This window comes from Sturnira hondurensis, unplaced genomic scaffold (genome assembly GCF_014824575.4).
Source record: "Sturnira hondurensis isolate 20B ecotype Veracruz unplaced genomic scaffold, ASM1482457v3 Scaffold0013299, whole genome shotgun sequence".
Taxonomy (NCBI): Eukaryota; Metazoa; Chordata; class Mammalia; order Chiroptera; family Phyllostomidae; genus Sturnira; species Sturnira hondurensis.
In genome coordinates, this window is record NW_028085930.1 from 8345277 (window position 1) to 8367718 (window position 22442).

Genomic DNA, 22442 nt, shown 5'->3' on the forward strand with positions numbered 1-22442 from the left:
AATCAGAATAATTAGCACTGGCCCATGTACACATGTGTATAACTATATAAAATTTACCTTCAAATTATAATCACCCTTAGACTTCAAAATATTTCTTCATTCTTCCATCTCTTAATGATAACAGTTCTGTAATGTATCAGTCTTAGTATGCTGGACTTACCAGGAGTGGTCACATACATGGACAAGATACATCTTAATACCAATGAGCTCACACAGCACACTGCCTCTCACTCTCCACCCTGTGGTTTGTCCAGCCCTCCGGAGTGGACAAATGTAATGTATCAGTCTTAGTATGCTGGACTTACCAGGAGTGGTCTGTAATGTATCAGTCTTAGTATGCTGGACTTACCAGGAGTGGTCACATACATGGACAAGATACATCTTAATACCAATGAGCTCACACAGCACACTGCCTCTCACTCTCCACCCTGTGGTTTGTCCAGCCCTCCGGAGTGGACCTCCAGGTACAAGTTACCCACAGTCTGGCAGTGAGTCCAGAGTCTTACCATGCTTCCTCAGGTTAAATTCTTCGAGCACCTCCTTCATCACGTCCTTTGGGAATAGTTTTTACCACTTTCCAGTTTTTAAAGGTACGGAATGTGTTCCTGGTAATGTTTCGAACAGTATTACTTCTGCTGTCTCTTGCTGTTCTTGAAACATATTTTTTATCTTGAAAGAATTTTGCCTTTCGTAATGCGTCTTCTTTAAGGGCAGTTTTATGTGGTCCAGGGACAAAGCTATACAGCGAAAGAAAAACATTATAGAAGATAAAGGCCCCTTCAACTTCAACAGGCTCTACATTAATCTTCCTCCCTAAATTAATTATTGTGCCCATTTTTTGTTGCATCCTTCTTTCAGGGTAATTTTATTAAGATGACTAAGTGGGCAGAGATACCAGAAGCTGGTAAGACATCTTGTCAAGGTGTGCACAACTATAATCTCAACAGCAAAATTTCTTCTTCATGGAACATGTTCCACCCAGAACTTCACATGCTTGGCTCCTGCTTATTCACATTTGGGTTCACACGGTATCTCATTAGAGTCCGCCACATCCATAGCTTTCCCAGTCCCACTCCCACTTCCAGTCAATCCACACAACACTCTCATCTATTTCTTCATAGCACTTATTACTAGCTGAATTGTTATTTGCTTGTAAACTTCTTCGTGATCTGTTCTCCACTCTTCCACACTCCCAGGCAGAAATTTAATTTCACAAGACCATGTCTGGTCACCACAGTAATCCCAGGAACCAAGAAGCACAGAGTAAACACTAAGTATTTGTCTAGTGAAAGCATAACTGAATGCCATCCCCTTCTTTTGTCCCTCCCTCCCTTTCACCCATCCACCCATCCACTCATCTATCTATCCACCCACCCATCCACCGATCCATCCACCCACCCATCCACCGATCCATCCATCCACCCATCCATCCACCCACCCACCCATCCACTCATCCATCCATCCACCCACCCATCAACCCACCTATCCTTCCATCCACCCACCCACCCACCTATCCATCCATCCACCCACCCACCTATGCATCCATCCATCCATCCACCCACCCACCCTTCCACCCTTCCACCCAAATGTTTACTTGCTGCTCTAGAGAAGGCACTGTGTTAGGCACAGCGGGCAACATAGAAACTGTGCCCATCTGACAGGCACACAAACAGTTTGATTGGAAGTCAAGAGGAACCCTACAGTGAAGAGAGACAGGGTCTCANCAGAAATTTAATTTCACAAGACCATGTCTGGTCACCACAGTAATCCCAGGAACCAAGAAGCACATAGTAAACACTAAGTATTTGTCTAGTGAAAGCATAACTGAATGCCATCCCCTTCTTTTGTCCCTCCCTCCCTTTCACCCATCCACCCATCCACTCATCTATCTATCCACCCACCCATCCACTGATCCATCCATCCACCCATCCACTCATCCATCCACCCACCCACCCATCCACTCATCCATCCATCCACCCACCCATCAACCCACCTATCCTTCCATCCACCCACCCACCTATGCATCCATCCATCCACCCACCCACCCATCCACCGATCCTTCCACCCAAATGTTTACTTGCTGCTCTAGAGAAGGCACTATGTTAGGCACAGCAGGCAACATAGAAACTGTGCCCATCTGACAGGCACACAAACAGTTTGATTGGAAGTCAAGAGGAGCCCTACAGTGAAGAGAGACAGGGTCTCAGGCTCTGGAGCGCCTTGAACGCCAGACTGAGAAATCAAGGAACCACAGAAGCCGAGTGCGGACTAGAAGTTCTCCCCTGTCCAGTGGAATTCTGTGCTGCAGGAAATGTCCCTTAATCTTCACTGGCCAGTATGGCAGACACTAGCCACATGTGGTTAATGTGACCGAGAACCTGAATTTTTAATTTCAACAAATTGAAAGGTAGTGGCTTCTGTACTAGATAGCACAGGAAGGGAGCCATCTCAGGTGACCTTGTTTTACAGGGAAATGGCACAAAGTTTTGGTTCCAAAAACATTTTTATATTCAGTTTCCTCTTATATTCTATTTCCTTTTCTTTTCTGTGTCCTTATTAGTTGAGCACTTTTGAGGAAACAAATCGTTTTGAGTGATCCTTCTTTCTTCAGGTGTAAAATGGAGATAAAAACAATCTATATTTTTGTGAGCAACAGTGGAAGTCCCTAGACTAGTTACCTTGGTGCCCTATTGGTTACAGATGAGGAAACGGAGGGACAAATAGGGGTCAAAGGTCAACGACAGAGTTGAGACTATAACCCAACTCTTCTGACAATAAGAGTCCAATGTTACTGCCAATGAACTAGGTTTTTATTTGGGATGCTATAAAGAACTATCAAGATAATGAATAAGACACTGAAATGATAAATGTGACACTTTCTGAAGCACCTGGATATGGGTGCAGAACCACATGAAGGCAGATGGCCTGGGGCAGGTTGGACAGTTAAGGTATGAGGAACCTGGTGTATACGCTCTTCATAGACATTTTTGGAGTGAATGCATGACAGCCTGGTGGCATAAGAGAAGGTTTAGCAACCCCCCAAATTAGCTGAACTCCAAATGTGGAGACCAGGAACACAGTGGCAACATCCACTCCGATCTATTTCTTCACAGGGATTTTTCTGCTCTCACTAGCTAGAAGTCTGATCTCTCTCACAAAAACATCAATATTTAGAAAATGAGTGAAAGATACAGAATTTAAAATTAAGTTCACTGCTCTCACAGGCGCCACATACTTCCTTTCATCCATAACGATAGTCAGGGGTGGAGGAGACACCAAACCAATAAAGAAAACAATGCCATTCACCTTACACAGACCCTGAAGCCTCTGCACCTTGCACACTGTATGTCTGGGATTCTGAAACTCAAACCCCAGCGCGTGCCCCAGGTTGCCTCCGTCAGCGCCATCAGGAATGGACCAAGTCAATCAACAAGCTTCTCCCGGTCCCCAAGAACAGCTGTTGTGCCTAAATGTCAGTGCAAACACAATGTTCTCACACCCTCCTATGTTTTTGCTCTTCTCTGTATTTCTTATTAATTCCAGACTGAACACTATGAACTCAAATTCCCCAAAGCCATAATTGTCTATCTGCACAAAACATGGCTCCACTGATTGTGGAGATTATGTTCTTTTGAGCCTGGAACACACTGTTTTCATGGCTTGAATTTATTTTATCTATACTGGTCTCTCCCCTCTGTCCCCCAGCTCCCCACTTCTCATTGCACACTTTTTATGCAACTGGAAAGGTTAGTTATCTGTTATATTCTTCCCTCTTTGTTAAGAAAAAAAGGGTGTTACAACTGGTAACTGCTTCTTTAGCATAGCATTGCAGTCTTTCTCTTCACTCAAATATTTATGTTCTCAAAAGGGTTGAACATGATAAATACCATATCTCTGAATTCCCGTTTGTTGCTCTGTTGAGTATAGGAGCTTGTATTGGATAAACATTCGATAAGAATCATTTGATTAACTTGTTTGGAAATCATATTGACTTTATATACTTCTTTCTCCTACTCTATATTGTTCAGCTACTTTACTGATCAGTAACTCCGACAATAGGTAGTCAAGTTAAAGGCACAGGGATGAAATAGCCAATTCATTTTGCAACGTGTGCCCACCTCCAGCAATGTTTGTGGTAGCTACATAAAATGAGGTCGGTGGATGAGACTCGTGGCAGGCTTCAGTTCCCTGTGACCACAGATTCCTCCCTCTACGCAGACAATTGCACAGCCATACTGCACTCCCTGCCGCGGAAAACGCAGACAAGATGGCTTCTAGTTCAAGAATTCTTACTTTTTACTTTTACATACATTTTGTCTCTCCAAACACACCCCTTGGAAAGCAGAATCACAACAGATGTATTATTCACATGGCATTGATGACTGTGTCCATTTTTTACAATTTAGTTTTTTTGGCTCTGGTCTGTCAGCGCTTTAAAGTCTGGCACTTTCAAGTCTGGCACGAGTGCCTGACTGAATGAACCAACAAGCAGGTGGCTCTCTGCCTTCTATTGCCTCTGAGCAGATCTAAGTGCCTACAAAGATGCTGCCCCACAATCTCACCCTCACTGGCCATCTGTGTCCTTGGTTGACTGTGCTTTGGTCCAGTTTCTTTCTTTTCCCATCTGATAAGAACCAGCTTCCACCTGTATTTCTTAAAATCTCACAGCAGAACTATCTAATTCTCATGCAGGTCACTCTCAGGACTCGGCAAGTTGTCGCTGTCTCCCGCACTTCTGTGTGCTCGGTTCTGCCTCACTTCCCTTGGAAGGCTCCTGCAGGGAGTTTCAGAAGCAGCTGAATGGCTTGTTACCTTCCATTATGGTCTTCGGTCACTTAGAGAAGGCCTGGGGTGGCCTGGCCTAACACAGCATCAGGGAGTTCACTGGCAGAGGTATGGGCTGCACGTCAATTTCTGATACCCGAGTCAGTTCCTAACGTTCCCCGTTTTGGATACACAGGGGAAGCTGAGCCTCCAGGTGTATGGCAATGTGGAGAAGGGGAAAGGAACTTCCCATCCAATCCCCTCCCCGACTCGACTCGTTACTCTTCAAACAATGCAAGGAGGGAGTCATTTCCCAAATGCCTTTTAATTTGTATAAACTGACTACTGAGTCCGCCCCCACACTTAACAGCCCGGCTGCATATAGCGTGGAGCCCAACACAAACGCCATCGCAAAACCCTTGTCCACACTTCCAGGCACCTGCAGCAGAGGGAGCCCCACTCTCGGTGGACTGACCGCAGGGAAACATTTTAGGCTTTACTTCAGGCAGCCTTTGCTGCTGGACAGTTCCCTGCCTCCCAGCAAGGTGAGGAGCGCAGTTCCAGCAGGGGGCTTCGGGATTAGGAGGGCCTCTGGCCCTGATCACCACACAGAAATGCACGCGCAGCACAATAAAAGTGGACACAGTGTCAAAGGCGTTTGCTTAGGTGTGATTCCCAGCCGCTGGTGCAGGTTTGATTTCAGGGAGATGTGGGCAGGCGTGTGGGTTAGTACAGCACGATTTATCACCGAAACAAAGAAACCCTCTGGTAACTACTTGATCTAAATTATTTCTATTTAAAAAAAATGTAAGTAGTATTCACACAGGCAAAAGGTATGATATAAATGTTTATTACTAAGTTTAAAGAAAACTAAGTTTTGCTTTTATTGATACTTTTAAACATATCTTAATTAAACCTAGTAAGTTCTACTTTATTCCTATCTTTGGGTACAATCCATTTTTTTCTTCTATAACATCTTAAGAGCCATGTTTAACTCATTAACTTTTAGAGCTTAAACATTGCCCTAACATAATGCTTAAGACTATAAACTTTCCTAAATTACGAATTCTGACATATCCCATGAGTTTTGACATATGACATTTTGATTACTATACAGTTTTAAGCATGCTTACATTTTCATTACAATTTTTGTCCCATTATTTAGATCACGATTTTAATTTAAAAGTGTATGTGCTGTAAAAACATTGTTTTCATTACTTTCTATCCTAACTGCACTGTGTGTGATCAGATCATTTGGGGTGACGACACTGGTGTGCACAGGCGTGCTGACACTTGCTAAGTTAAACACTGCCCAGTGAACACCTGGGAACTCTTTACTTCGGGTCTACTGCTGGTAGTGTTCCGTATCTCCTTCAGAAGAAGGTCTCATTTTTCTGTGCAGGGTTCTAAATGAGCCTATTAAATCAAGTTTGTTACTGCTGATTAAATCTTGTACCTCTACTAATTTTCGTCTGCTTTACCTACCAATATTCCAGCGGGCATACTGACATCTCCAACTTTGATGACAGTTCTGTGGCAAGTTCTCCATGTAGTGTTTCAATTTCCACTTTGTGTATTTTTAGATTTTATTGCCCTCTTATAAATTTAGAATTGTTGTATCCTCTTCATGATTGGACACTGTCATCATGTAGTAATCCTCTTTATTCCCACAAAATGGTTTTGTTTAGAAGCGCATTTTATCTGATGTTAATAGAGCTATCCCAGCTTTCTTTCTAAAATGTTTGCCTGTAATATTTTTTCCTGTGATGTTACTTTGAACTTTCCCATTTCTTATTTTGTAGCTGTGTCTCTTGAAAGCAGTGATAGCTGGATTTTATTTTGTTTCTTACAATCCATCAATCTTTGATTGTAACTGGCATATTTGGTTTATGTGTTTTTCTCCTGCTGTCTTCTTTTTGCTTTCTACTTATCCTTTTCCCCCTTTCCTGCCTTTAAAAAAATTTATGTGTGAGAGAGAGGGGAAGGGAGGGATGGGAGAAGAGAGAGAGAGAGAGAAATTGATTTGTTGTTCCACTTAATTACGTATTTACTGGCTGACTCTTGTAGGTGCCCTGGTCAGAGATTGAACCCACAACCTTGGCGTATCAGAAAGATGTTTTAACCAACTGAGAACCAGACCAGGACCTTTCCTGCCTTTTTGTTAAAAATATTTATTGTGTTGTTTGTTTTTAATAACAAAAGATGATCTTATTGTTCAAGTAATTAACATCAATGAGTATTTACTAACATATGTAGTGTTAGTACAGTTGTTTTTTTCCCGTTAAAACCACCAGGTGCCAAATGTTTTATTTCCACTCCTTAAACAAGTACAGCCATTTTGTAACCCCACAGATTAGATATTTCAGTTATTTAAAAATACATTTATTTAGATTTATTTAAATAGTGACAAATCACTCACTCTTCTTGTATCTCAAGTCTTTCCTTCTGTGGTCATTTTTATTTTCCTTCAAGTAACATACTTCAGAAGTTCCTTTAGCAAACGTCTTCTTGTGACAAGGTATTGTTTTGGGTTTACCCAAGTTGTCTTTGCTTTACCAGTCTTTCTGAGCTGACAACAGTTTTCTCCCACTACTTGCGAGGTTCTCAGTATCGTGCCTTCCACTGGTGCTCCTGGCAGCTCAGCTGTCAGCTCGGTTACAGTCTCTTTGCAGGCGATCCTCCCAGCGGTTGTAGTTCTCTCAGTCACGGGGTCCTGCATTCTCTACACAGTGCCTGTTGTTGTTCCCATTTTCTTTATCCTGCCTGTTACATCTTGTCTTTTCTTCAACTTTTCATGTATATCTTCCCCAAGTTCTTGAGTGTGACCATCTCTTTGCCTTTCAATATTTCCTCATTTATTATTGTATTTTATCTTTCCAGAATTCCAATGAGATAGGTTCCGGGGTATCCAACCTGTGGCCCACAGGCCGCATACAGTATGGATGGATGTGAATGTGGCCCAACGCAAAATTGTAAATTTACTTAAAACATGATGAGATTTTTGTGTGTGTGATTATGTGTTGCAATGTATTTAATGTGTGGCTCAAGACAGCTCTTCTCCCAGGGTGGTGCAGAGACACCAAAGGGTTGGACACCCCTGGTAAATCTATTCGCTGTCTGTCTGTAAAATTCTTATATTTATCTTCTCTGGATTCTGAGTAATTTCTTCACTTTTCAGTCCATTGTTTTTCTTCAGATGTGCCTAATACTCTGTTTAACCCATTCATTGACTTTTACAAGCTTTTTTTATTTTGAAAATTGTCAAGTTCACAGAACACTGTAAAGAACAGGACCATGAATAAATATCTGTATACCTTTCACCTACATGATTCTCCAACTGTTACCATCTTGCTACTGTGTGCATGCACACACACGTCTGTATACACACATGCATACACATGTAAAAGTATACAGGCACACACGTGCCTGCCAACATGCACGCACACACAGCCCATAAACATGCACCGGCACACACATGCACATGTGCATCTGTATGTGCACACATGTACACACATGCACACACACACTATCCTGCTTCCCTTTAGGATGACCGCCTGGCAGCAGGCTGCACCACCATGCACGTTACCCTCAAACACTTCAGCGCCCCTCTCTGAAGAACAGAGGCATCCCTGCACTAATGTGATGCCATGGTCACGTGCATACAGTGAAATCGCCATGAATCAATAATATCCTCCAGCACATTGTTCACGCTCAAACTTCCCCAGCTGTCCCCCAAATGTCATTTAGATAAGCCATTCTTTCTGAACTAGGATCAAGTCAAGATTCACACTATCGCATTTGGCTATTACAGCACTTCAGTCTCACCCACTTTGGCACAGTGCCCACATGGCTCTGCAGTTCATGACACTGAAGGCTATGAAGCACCTAGGCCAGCTGTTCTGAAGACTATCCCACATTCTGGGACTGCCGAGAGTGTCCTCATTATTAGACTTGGGCCAAACATCTCCAGCAAGAATCTCACGTAGGGGGCACATAATACCAGGCCCTGGTTAAAGGGTTCCGACTGATCCTGCTGCCAGACCTCCTCACACGCAGGCACATCTCCCTCCTCACAATGAGTAAGCAGGTAATGTGAGTGGTTCTGTGGGTCTGGGTAAAGAGCCTGCTCCCTAGCAGCCTGTCACCCATGGTTTCAGCAGTCCTCGATCCTTGCCGACTCAGTTATTGCACTTGGGATGACAAAGAGGTGGTTTTCTAATCTTACCATTTCTTCTATATTTATTAGCTAGCATACTTCTACACTAAAAAAAGAGCTTTTCCCCTGTCCTCCCTTTTTGGGTCTCTCTATAGACTTGTGGATTTTTTAAAAATCAGTATGTTTCAATCTATTAACATTATTATTCTATCTGATGTTTGAATTGTCCCAAATTTGGGCCAGTGAGAATCCTTTCAAGACAGTCCTTTGTCATTTTGACACAATTGTGTTATTGATGACTTTCTGGGTTACTAAATATTCCAGGCTCACACTGTACTTTCCATGCGAGAGCCTAGAAATAGTTATTTCTCCACGAACCCCTGGGTCCTTTCACTGGGGAGTGACACTTAGAAACCACGGTCTGGTCCTTTGGTATGCTCATTGCTACGGGGGAGTCCCATCGATTGTTTTACTTCAACAATTAGACTTTCCACTTTAAAAAACCTCTACTTCTTGTTTTTCAAATCAACGGGTCACTTGTGATAGCCTCTTATTCCCTCAGATGCTATTTTCATATGGTTTATCAATAGATTTTGTCCAAACAGGATGGAGGAGGAGGAAGAGGAAGAAGAGGAAGAAGAGGAAGAGGAGGGGAGGAAACGATGGACAAGCAGGAGGAAGAAGGGGATGCATTCATTTATCAAGTGACGCCAAGCAGGTAATACCTTCGCAGCTGCTGCGGGGGCTGCCGCAGATTTGCAGAGCTGAGCCTATTGCACTTTGTTCTCAAGTTTATGGGAGGGTATTTGTTGATTGCACCTAGGAAGAGAAAAATCTATGATGAGTCAGTCAGTCTCTTCTTCATGGCTATTAACATCCCAGCAAAACGCTCTGTATGCCAAGTGTCACTTTGCCGTTTTCAACAGCCATCAAAGGGAGAGACCAGCTAGGTGGCCATATGGGATGAGAGATTTCTCAGAGGAATTTCTAAAACTGCATTTTAATTTTTTAAAAAGATTTTATTCATTTATCTTTAGAGGGGAAGGGAAGGAGAGAGGGAGAGAAATATCAATGTATGGTTGCTTCTCGTGATTCCCCTGCTGGGAACTGGCCTGCAACCCAGGCACGTGCCCTGACTGGGAATCGAACTGCAATTCCTTGGTTTGCAGGCCTGCACTCAATCCACTGAGCTACACCAGCCAGGGCTAAAACCGCATTTTAAAAACACATCTCTGCCAAATTTATAGGTGGAAAGTTCAACCTGCTTTTCAAGAAGATGCCCCTTAGCTTCTAAAGTGGGTCAAAATTAGAGTTATCATGAGCCAGTCCCGAGTCTGGCCTCTAACTGACTTGAATTAATCAGAATAGTTAGTTTTATTTTTCCCTTTGAAATATCAAAACGTGAAGGGGAAACAATATTACCTTGATCGTCTTTTTCATTAACAACAGAAACAATAGCACCATCTTGGGTTTAATTCATTAGTGGCTCATTTCATCTGGAAGCTTATTACTTTTTCATGATAATAAAGCGTGCCTCTAACCACACCAGCAAGACATTTAAAAGCCATCTTTTATGGGAAACTTTAAAAAATGTATTATTTATTTCCTTGCAGCATTAAACTGAACTGACTTGCTACTGAAGCACAGTTAAACCTCTTCCTGGGGTCCGGGGTGGTCGCCAGCCTGTCCCAGGCTGGGGGACAGAGCTGCTGCAGACTGCACTGCGTGCTTCGAGACCGAATGGCCCACGGCTGGGATGCTTCCCTGGCCGTGCATCCGAATTTTAACTTATCTGTCTTAACTCCAAGCATCAGGTTGTGGGCCAGTCATTTTGCTTTTCTTAGAAAACATGCTGATGCTGATGTGGACTGAGCTCAACAGCCAACGCTGTCACAGCAGTGCGAGAAAGAAGAGCCACAGCTTAGGGAGGTGGCCTGGGATCCCGGAGGGCGCTCACACCTGACAACTGTTTGTGTTGAGTGGGTGGGTGTGAGTCTGGGGGTCAGCTGTGGGGACAGGCAGGCAGGCTCGCACACCATTTTGTCAATGCTCGTCTCAGCTCTGTGTGCTTTTACGGCCACAGTTTCAAGATTGAGGATTTCTAGGTACTGAATTTCTAGAAAAGTGGCGTATAACTCTGTCATGGTTACTGTTTTCCAAAAAGCACTTTCTATCTCCCTCGCCTGCCCCAAGTCACTCTTAAAACATCCCTCCCCCTTTCTCTGGGTTGTGGGGGGCACCTTTTCTCTAATCATGTACAGGCACACCTCCCTTATTGTGCTTCACAGACACTGTATTTTACAAATTGAAGGCAAAACCTTCCTCGGACAATAAGATTATGGTCTGCTTTATTGCAATAAATATAAATATACCTTTATTGCACTAGTCTGGAACCAAGCCAGCGATATCTTCAAGCTATGCCTGCAAGTGTGACTGATTACCATGAAACACAACTAAGAAATTTGGGGGTGGGGAGCTGAGAAGGAAATTCCATCTTAAACTTTCAGGGTTTTGCCTCCTAAAGAGTGTTTCTTTACAAGTTTCTCAGAGTCTTTCAAGATGTTCTTTCATTTTAACCTTCACAAGGGCCTTCTGGTTGCTTCCTTCAGAATGGCCCCTAGCTGCCATTTTTTTCCTAGCTCTTCTTTTTGGTTCTGGTTCGAGAACACATCCACATACATTTCATTCTGGGAGCTCACTGCTCCCATATCAGTGTTTCAGCATGTGTGGGGTGGGGCCTGAGGTTCTGCATTTTCTGTAGGCTCCCAGGGGATGCCAATGCCATTGGCCTTGGACTCATGCTCAGGGTAGCAGAGTCCCACCAGCCCTTTCCCTCAGACCTGCCCTGACTAGAGGGTATCTTTGCAGCCTTAGCTGCTCTCAGGTCTGACAAGTTTGAGACAATCTGATGCCTGGGTGTTCATTTTCATGTATCTGAACCCCAAGGGTTCATTTATCATGAACACATGCAGAAATTCAACCCGAGTGGTTTACAACCTCCAGAATTGCCCAGTATCAGGCCAGGGCTTCTTGCTACGTGCCCCATTGCATTCAAAGTGAATTGCATCCTTTCAAGGCAAGGTCATTTCAAGAAGTATAGCCATGCTTTAAAAATTTTTTTTAATGGGCATCACTACACTAATTACCGGCATCAGAAGAAAGTCACTAACAAGGCTGAGAAAGTTTTGCGGGCAGGTGTCTTCCATTATGACAGGTAAAATGGCGTCTCTTAACGTTTCAACCTCTGCCTTTTGATCTTGTAAAAGCAAAGCCCAGAACTGTTGTTTTTTCCCCTGGCTCTCTTTTTGGATGTGTTCACCGATGACACTTGCCATCAAAGGGCAGCATTGTCATGTGACGTGGCAAGGGTTTCTACTTTGTCTCTCAAGTCCGGGCTGAGACTTCACACCCCCAGACTAGCTGTCCCACGCACTCAGACATGTGAGCAGCTGCTTGTTTTGTTTTGATTGCTTCTCCATAGCAACCAGAGACATTAAAAAAAGATAAGCCAGAAAACTAAGTGCTTAGGAATCAGAGGCTTCCTCCCTCCACCATTCATCACCACGTGTTTTCCTTTCTGACCCTGTGGTGCCCTGGAAGACACCCAAGAGGCTCCCAAACATCCATGTCAACCCTTCATTTGGGAATACTGAGCATGCTCTAACTGTGCAAGAGAAAAACAGGTTTTACAACTTACGCCTGATTGAGTTTATAAAGGACTTCACAAACTTCACACCGTATCCGTGGTCAGGTCTATGAATTCGACCGAGCTGAACCAAGTGGTGATCCAGGGGGTGGCTGGCTAGATCTTCCAGTTCCTTGTCATTCCAAGTAGGGCCAAAGGAAAACACAAACAGGGCAAACCCTTCACATTTGGCTTTCAAAGATTCTTTCTTTAAGGTTTCTCTGTCCAAGTGACTGGTTTCCCCAGCTGATATTACAAATATGACTTTGTTTTTTCTCAGATTCGGGGCACTCAAAAAGATATTGTCCAGGGCCCACTGTAGGGCATGACCGATAAAAGCGTCTCCATTTAGCTGTTGGACGGATTCTTCCAAGTGCCTCTTCATGCGGCGCCTGCTGCCGTAGGTGGTAAGGTTGAACTCGGTTCTCACGGGACTCTTCTGTGTGTTGGGTAGGAAGTTGGGGGGAGCATGGCTTAACAGGGCCACCCTGTCTCCAGTGACAGAGGTCTCAGGCTCTGGGGTGACTTCAAAGTGATCTAACAGTGCTCCCAGGAAGTCTCTTATGCCTTCGAATTCGGCACTTCCCACGTGCCGGGAGCTGTCCAGAAGGAAAGCCGCGTCTATGTAAGACTGCACGGGGGGCGGTCTGGCTTCATCGCAGGAAGTGTCTGGCCTGCACACATCTGTAGACCAAGAGTCACTCTGGGTTACCAAACAGAAGGAGATGGAAAAGGAGAAACAGAATCCCAAATATTTCAACATTTGGAAACTGCACACTCTTTGATCTTAAAATAGTTCCTAAATGACTTTGATAGCAATACCAGGAAGACTTCCCAGTCCATGGTTTGCATCTACTGCAAATTTTATACCCAGCCCGGGTCTTCAATTCCGCTCACTAACACTCTGACTTTTAAAACCTCAGCTGCTTTTGACAGAAGCTTCTTCTTAGCTGTTTTATTTTTAAGTTTATAAAGATCGAAGTGGACACTTTATCGCATGCTTGAAAGGGTATACTGTCTCATGACATTAAAGCTGATCTTCTCTCTAGTTGACAATATACAGGTTAAAGCAATGAACTTTATTATTATGCCCACACTGTTCTGTGGGAAGTATTCTGCTTAAGAAGGCAGAGTGAAGAAAGTGTGAGTCTTATTTCAGTTTGAATAAAGGGTTACAATTCAGTGTCTTTCTGTGTCCACACATGAAGGACAAAGCTACTGTTTATGTTTGTTGTCTCCACAGCAATTATTAGTTGAAAGCTCAAATTTGTTTATTAAATAAATGAATATAAATACTGCATATAAAAGGGCTTTCAGAGCATGAGGTCATTTTAATAAATATGCATATCTCATTTGGCAAAAAATGTGTAGTTATAAAAACAGTAAATTGTATCGACTCCAACCACGTGAATATTCAGAGAAATAAAAAAATAAAAAGAAAGATCTTAAAGGTCACCTAATCTTCTAATTTTACAGATGACACCGAGGGCAGGACAATAAAACAATTGTGTCCAAGGATACAGCAGTATTTCTGGAAGTTTCTGCCTACGAAGTCCATGTTCTGTGGCTAGAGACCAGGCCACGTGGTGCAGTGGCGGGAAGGTCCCTTGGCTTGAGAACCAGGATACCTGGGCCTTGGCCTCACCATGCCCAGTAACATGCTCTGGACATTTATCCAAGTGGCCCCTGGACCTCAGCTCTGCCCAATTCCTGTGCACAGTTAGGTGGCTGGATCAGATTCACCAGAGGAGCCCTTCTGGGACTGACACTCTGTAATCCTGGCTGTTCAGTCATGGTGGTTAAGGATGAGAATGGCCCCCTCTAACACCTAAGAGAAGACAGAGACACGATAACATGTGTGTGGACAGCTGGTACTGAGACAGGGGCCTGCGCTGCAGATAAAGGCTATTAGAGGAAAGGGTGATAACCGGAATGCGGATCCCGGGGGATGCAGCCGGCCTCCCAACCTCATGCCTGTTCAGGGACTCGATATGGCTCTAGACAAGTTAGAGTGCCCTTACTAAAACCCAGTAAAATTTTACGACCATATTTAATCGCCAGATGACAGAACAGTCACCTGTGTGCAAGGCAGTTTCTGAAATCAGGGACAGCAGGCTGCCCATTTGCTCAATTTTGTGGAGTGTTTTAATTGTAGGAAACAGCAGCCAAACTATCTTCCCTTATATGCCTCAGAGACAAAACAAGGGCTTAAGCCAAGAAATGAAGCCAAAATCTATCCCCAGCCACACATGTGCAACTTCTGACTGTGCAACATACCAGCGCCCTGCTGTAACGGACAAGGCGGGGGGGAGCCAGCTGAGAACCTAGAGGCTGGGCTGTGGCGTTAAGTGCTACAGTGGGGTTGGCACTTTTAAGTGCTTTGAGTAAGAATTCCAGCACCTAAAGCTCTGTGCAATTGAGAGCGGTCAGGAGGGAGAGGGAGAAGGAGATATCAAGGTAGGGATGGAAGGAGAGAGAGAAGGAAGCAGAGGGGAGGAGAGGAAGAAGAGAGGGTTAGCAGAAGAAATCCTGCTTCTCCCCCAGGGCTCCCATCTCCCTGCGAGGTCAGTTCCATGGCAAATATTAGCACCTCATCGATACACATGGAGGAGCAGGAGAGGAATCAAGCATGTCTTCAAGGCCAAGGACAGTTTCAAGAAGCAGAATAATGGGATCTGGGTTGCGCATAAATGGCAGGGTTTTTAAAGCTACTTTCTTGGGTTTGATCTGGCTGTGAGGCCCTGAGCAAATGATTTCATCTCTCTAAGCCTCATTTTCCTCATCTGTGAAATGGAGCTATTAATAGTTCAAGTGTCTAGATTATAGTGATCGAATGGGGACAATGAGAAAAGTGCTTGGAACACCATATACACAACAGCGTAAGTACTAACTGTCATCGCCAGCACCAGTGCCATGTAAAACAATGAGAACAGTGCACGGTTTCTAATAAATGTTTGATATCTGAGCTCTCACACCCTCCAGTGATCTCAGTGGCTGTCTCTCATTTCCTCATTACCAGAACGCTGACATTATTAGAACACTCAGATACAGATCGAGCCAATGCTCCAGCAAGACCTGCAGACTGTATGAAGCGCACCATCGCACAAACCAGCTCTTCAAATCTTGCTGATGCCTAACTTTTGGGAGCCCAGGAAGCGCCTTTCCAAAGAGAAATGCATGACTTTCTGCTAACTGCCACTTGTAAAACACTTCTTTGGGGTTGTGAACATTTGAGATTTAGAAAACACATAAATACACTTTATAGCATGAACAAGTTGGCAGTGAGACAGACTACATTTTTCTAAAAATCGGTGCCTGGAATGTAATCCCCCAGCTGTGATACTTAGGAGGAGGCCCTGGTCACAGCTGAAAGGTTCCATCTGTGGATGAGGCAGTGTGATGAGGTGAGCCCAGAGTGCCTGGGGAATTTCTCCCACAGCCACACGTGTCCTTGCTGCCAAGTCCCAGCCACCCCTACCAAGGGTGACTCAATGTGCTCAACAGACCTGGGCAAACTGTGTTCTCTCCGGGGGTCTTACCATAGCAGAACGTGCACCTCTGCAGTCTCTCCAACGTTGGCCTGTAGTCAGCCCCGGATGGAACCATTATTACCTGGAACGTGCCAGTATCATCGATCTGCAAGCAGCAGAAGCCAGAGAGAGAACAGCTTAGTGGGTGGGGCTGCAGGAACTTCCCAGGGGAACTACGAGGCTGCTGCTGAGGTCACGGGGCTGGAGGGCAGGGAGCAGCAAGTCAGAGCACCACCTGGGTGTGAACCTTGGCCCTCGCTTTGGCTGTTTCCTCCTCTGTAAAATGAAACAATCACACACACAAGCTACTAACTGGGCTACTGAATGCGTTCATAATTGAAAAGCACTTACCGGCACAGGGTGGGTGCTACGTGGGTCATTAGAGACCACGAAGCACTTTCCTATCTATTCCCTCAACAAACCGTGAGCTTTTTCTTATGTTCATCATCCCTGTTTTACAGATGAGAAAACTGAAGCTTAAAGAAAGTTTAGGTGTTAGGATGGCCTCAAGGTCTGGGCAGTTCTTACTAAATGCTGTTCTTGCTAAATGTTAGAATGTAGCAGAGTATTCTGCAGACCCAAGTTTAACAGGGTGAGCTTGACTGGAACCTAACTGGCTAAGTGTAGCCAACTGCAAAGAGGAAATCAATGTATAATTAACCAAACAGTGTATATAAGCAATGGCTAAGCCTCCCTTTGAGGCAGGGGACAGAGCTTGTGAAGTGAACCCCAGTCTCTGTTACTTGCTGACAGTAAATAAAACCACCTCAGGACAACCACGACCTTGTCTTGTTTTTGAATGGAACGCCCTGAGCAGCAAACCCCTTAGTTTCATAAGAAAAGGACTGATTTATGGACACTGGACACCAAAGCCTTTGAGGAGCAGGATAAGAGACCCCCCCCACCCCACCCCCCACTGCCCCGTACCAATCCCAGAGAACCAAGAGAAATCACATGATGCGCTTTACAGCCGTCTTGGATCCGCACTATGAACCAGACGTTGGAGCTGGCTTTGCAATGTGGGCCCTGATCCATGTCCATCCAGGTAGCTCTCCTCTGAATAGCTCCTGACCTCTTCCAATGTGGCCCCAGTGCTAGTGACCCACTTGGGGAGTTTGAGGCTGCGGAGCAGGGAGAAGATAAGGAGGCTCCACACAATGAAGAACCATGAGCTCGTTGGTTAACGGACTCAGGGATCATGGACAGCTGAAGGAAAATGGTGGGCATGATCCTAATGCCCAAGAGATGGGGCAGGCGGCACTTGGTGTCCCGTGAATCCTACTGGCTTCTTCCCCTGTTTCCCAGGGAAGCTTCCCACCCAAATATTATCCGTGGAGGGAGGACTTTGGTGGCCAAGTTTACAAGGGGTGACTCCATCTCTCCAAGCAGGCTGCACCGGAATGGACATCTGAGCCCATCAGATCCATTCTCTCAGGTGTTCGGACTTGGCATCCTGAGGTCTCTCCACGCTCGAGGTGAGTGCTAAGAGAGCTGCAGGCTCGCCATCTTTTATCTTGTGGACCAAGGGACAAGGGAAATGGGAAGGAGGGTTGGGGTGGAGGATTTCCCCAAGACTTTTCTGTTTCTGTCCGTTTTTACTTGGTGTGTAAGAGACGGAGCAATCTCTGCTCCCGGAATTGCTCCCTGAGAGACCACCGTGTGTGCTGTCTGCGCCAGAGGAGGGAGCTTCTTGCTAAATTCCTAGGCACAGATGTGTAGTGGACGGAACGGGCAGGGCCCTGGAAAGACTGCGAGAGCAGCCAAAGCAGCAAGGGGGAGCACTGTGCAGAATGAGAGAAGAGGAAGGAAGACAAGACCCTGTGATGGTAGGGCGGTGGGGAAAGGACGCGGTGGTGACAACGAAAAGGGGATGTTTGCAGGGGAGGGCAGTGCTCTGCATTGCTCCCCGGTGCTTTGTGCAAGGGATGCCTTTGAGGAAATGCTGAGTTGAGTGTCCAGGGGGGCACAGGGTGAAAGCAGAAAGACAGAGGCTGCCCACCTGGCTCAGAGGCAGAGGACACCTGGGTTATACCTGGATCCTCGTGATACATTCTCCCTTGGGGTGCGTGCCCGTGTGTACTCAAGCTGGCTTAAGTTGGTTTTGGTGATTATGTAAACAGAGTCTTGGCAAACACACCAGCAGAGACAACTAGTCTGTACTGTTAACGGTTTTAACAGGTCTCTGGGCAGTGTTGTGAGTGAATCGTGTCCTTGCTGCATCTGGATCTTGAGGTGTGATGGGAAACCAAACCCAGAGAGCATGGATAGAGCACGTGGTGGGGGCAGAATGCTGTCTTATTTCCAACTAGCAGGATCCAGAAAAACAATCACATAATGTTTGAGCTAGAAGAAATCTTAGAAACCATGTGACCCAAACCCACCTTCTGACAGATGAGGAAAGGGGGCCAGACAGGGGCGGGGTATGGAAGCTGCAGTGTAAGCCGTGCTCTCTCCTGCACCAGACCTGCCTCCCAACCTCTGCAGGCGCTACCTTGATGACTGCAGTGTGGTGTCAGGCCTTCTACCTTAATTGAGAGCAGCGCTCCCACGATGTCGCCCAGGGACTGCCGCCATTGAACTAGTTTGCATTCTGCACATCTGCAGTGTGACAGTGTCATGCTTACAGCACCGGCACTAGTCGATAATTGAGGCTTCATAGTTAATCGTGTACCAACACGTCGAGGTTGACCTGAAACATCGTTCTCATCGACTCCGATGCTTGACTCCACTGCCCGGCTTCACAGGGAGAGTCCACGGGGAGTCTGAGGTCCTCACCCTCCCGGATCCGAGTAATCTCCTAATCAATAAAGCTTCCCAGAGGTGGTTTTAGCCATCACCCATCCTACTGTGCATCAGTGGAGCGACTACAGTTAGCATATATTGCAGAAAACTCCTTGAACTGAATGTGGGTTGGGAATCTAAAATAAAAGTGTCCTGCCCTGGCTGGCGTAGCTCAGTGGATTGAGTGCGGGCCTGCGAACCAGAGGATCACGGTTTGATTCCCAGTCAGGGCACATGCCTGGGTTGCAGGCCGGTTCCTTGCAGGCTAACTACCAGCAGGGGTCGCACAAAAGGCAACCATACATTGATGTTTCTCTCCCTCTCTCCTTCCCCTCTAAAGATAAATAAATAAAAGCTTAAAAAAATAAAAATAAAATAAAAGTGTCCTATGTAGAATTACTTAAAATAAAAGGGTCCACATTTCTTCCTGCTTTTCTGGGATTCCAAGAAGCACTGGCTTGGATAACAGCACAGCTGTGTAGCTCACAGACAGGCACAATGAGGCATTCAGCAAGTGGTTACGGGTGCTGCTCCATTCTTTCTTTCCTAAACATTATGGGGCTCCACAAATGGAGGAATGCAGGAAAAAATACAATTAATAGTATGAGTAATATTCTTTCTTCAGATAATTCTGTATTAATGAAGGAAATCCTTGTTCAGTAAAAGGTTGGGCGCTCAGAGTGCTAACACTGCCCATGAAAAGGCCTACTCCACTCACGGTCTCTCTGTCTTCCATCACCAAGATCATGTGTAATGTCAAATATTACTCTTAGTCCTTCCCCTGCCTGCAATACCAAACAGCAGAATAAAGAAAAAAAAATAGGCCAGCTAAAAAGAGACATTTCTTATAAGCTTATTAGGCAGGGAGACCATTCTGTATTAGAATTCTTAATGTAGAGCAAGTATCATTTTACCAGAGGTTAGTTGCCAAGGAAATTTAGAGGGAAAACCTTAGTGGCAAAACACAGCTGAGATTGAAGTTTTTCTAGGCAAAAATGGCCGTCCGCTCAGCGGGGATGAGCAGCTGGTCACTCAGTTCTGACCCAGCATGGAAAATTTCCAAGATGCTGATGCCACGTCCATTTGCTGAGGACCACAGGGACATCAGACCACGCTGTCTGGGCAGCTGCTTCCGAGCCCAGCCCCACACGTCTGCTCGGGCCCCAGATGTCACACGGGGCTGCTGAACGCTCAGGTCAGCAGAGACTTAGAAAAGTCACCATAACTATGAAATAACCTCAGGTTTTAATATAGAGCCCCCAAATAAAGATGTGTTGTCATGAAAGTTTGGAGGGCTGTGCTTAAAATAATAATACAGTGCCGTTTGAGTGCAGGTAAGCACAATGGAAGAGAATGAATAGGAGAAGAAAGAAAAAGAGGGCAAGGGGAGAGGTAGTAACATAATTTCTCCTCTGTAGTGTCAGGTGTTGGGCTCCCACTGGCCTGTGCGTTGCCTCTGTGTTTAGCCTTCCTGCGCAACCTCCTCCCTCTCTCCTCCATGAACTAGGTCCCTTGATTTTCTACCTCACTCTTGTGTCCCCAGAGCTGAGGACAGCACCTGGTATGTATGACCTGTTCACCACGCACTTGTTAAATGAATGAACTTTGGGTCCGATTCTGACTTCTATCTACATCTCTCACTTTTCTCCAGTCCCAGGGGTGTTTGGAGCCAATTCTGCTCAGATTTAGGAGGGTCTTTGTCAAGAATTTGAACCTTCGTCGGTACCCTTTTGAGATGGACTATGAAAGAGGCATAGTTCAAGAAAGAGGCAAAGAGTCTCTAGGGTATTTGGGTAGGGTCTTTAAGGGGGATTATTAACACAATAAAAGGTTTAAAATAAACCAACAAGAATACGTTTCCTTGAAGTTATATGCTGTGAGTATACCTTTGTGTGAACGAACGGTGGAATCACGTCAGTTTAAGTATGCTCAATTGTTTATCTGCATTAGGATATTAACTTATCTCTTGTTCTGCGGCTAAATAAAGCCAAGGGACAGTAGGGGCCCTCAATAAACAGAGGGAATTATGAGCATTCTGGTGGTGACCACATCCACGCACAGAATTTGGAGCTCGGGCATCTCCCAGCAGCTTCGTCTGCACGGCTGGCGCCAGTCTTTCCTAGTTCATGTGCATTTCCGTTTCTGAGGCTGCAAGTGCCAGCCTATTCATTTGCATAATTCTGAGTCAGTAATGCTAATAGCCCTTTCAGTTCCTTTACAACGTAGACTTCAATATTGTTACAGAGTTCAGTTCAGTAGCAAGTAAATGAATGACCATAAAGCAAAAGCTACCTCCTCGAATGTGTGCTGTGTGCTAAGCACGGATGTACAGCGTTCCATCAACTCATCTGCACAGCAGCTCCAGGCTGTGGGCACTGCTTTCTCCCTTCTATAGACAAGTACTCTATTTCAACTCCCTCCTACTTATTTGAACGTCTTCACAGAAAATTATGAAGCAGGAAAGGTCAAAAGCCCACTTAATCCTAGCCACCAGCCTCCAGGGAAGACAGACAGATGTCACTGACAGGTGAGTGACTGCCCCTGCAAAATGCCTTCGGAAAGAGGTGACGTCTCAACCTCCTACATTGAGCCATTCAGTCTGCGCCAACAGAAAACCTTGCCTTCGGAAAATTCTTTCTTAACTCTAAGCTGGAGTTTCTGCTGCTCTTAATCCCAGTTTCTTTACTATGGAATTTTGCTAAATTGGAGTTCAGCTGGCAAATTCTCTCCAGTAAGAATTTTTCTCATACCCAAAGACAGTGATTCAGTTGCTTCTTACTTTCCTTCCTCCAAATGAAATAACTTTCAAATGCTTGACCTTTTTGTTCGGGTTGCATCTTCCAGGACCCTTTTTGCTGCTGTGTGGGGCCCCTCTTTTCGGCTGCCACAAGAGCAGAGAACAAAATACCATGTTGGGCCAGCACAGATGACTGGAAGGACACTCCCTGGGTCCGGCAGGTCTTTTGTAAGGGAGCCCTGCCACGGAGCCACCATTGGCAGGGTGCTTCAAAGGTTAGAATGCCTATTACCAACCCAGACAAGAAGTAACAAGTACTGGCAAGGGCATGGAGAATAGGTGGCAACACAAATTGGTTCAGCCACCATGGTAAACAGAGTGGAGGGTCCTCAAAAGGAAATTGAAAATAGAGCTACCATATGATCCCATAATTCCACTTCTGTGTATTTATCAAAAACAAAACAAAACAAAACCCAAAACACCAGCATATATGCACTTTATGTTCATGTGCCATTATTTACAATAGCCAAGACATGGAAACAACTTGTGTCCACCCATGAGAAATGGATGAGCAATTGCTATTCAGCCATAAAAAAGAATAAAATATGGCCATTTGTGATAATACAGATGGCATTATGGGAAGCAAANCCTCAAAAGGAAATTGAAAATAGAGCTACCATATGATCCCATAATTCCACTTCTGTGTATTTATCAAAAACAAAACAAAACCCAAAACACCAGCATATATGCACTTTATGTTCATGTGCCATTATTTACAATAGCCAAGAC

The 22442-nt window shown here is 45.0% G+C and overlaps 1 protein-coding gene across 1 annotated transcript in view; it reads right to left on the reverse strand.

The window, feature by feature from the left end:
• Nucleotides 1-322: 322 nt before the first annotated feature.
• COL6A6 (collagen type VI alpha 6 chain) overlaps nt 323-22442 on the reverse strand; it is a 106691-nt gene continuing 84571 nt past the window's right edge. The window contains exons 34-37 of the mRNA XM_037061310.1: nt 16145-16241; nt 12618-13289; nt 9646-9739; nt 323-737 (exon numbers count right to left, since the gene is read on the reverse strand). Coding sequence (XP_036917205.1) covers nt 521-737; nt 9646-9739; nt 12618-13289; nt 16145-16241 — 1080 coding nt within the window. The 3' untranslated portion in view covers nt 323-520. The remainder of the gene's footprint in view (nt 738-9645; nt 9740-12617; nt 13290-16144; nt 16242-22442) is intronic.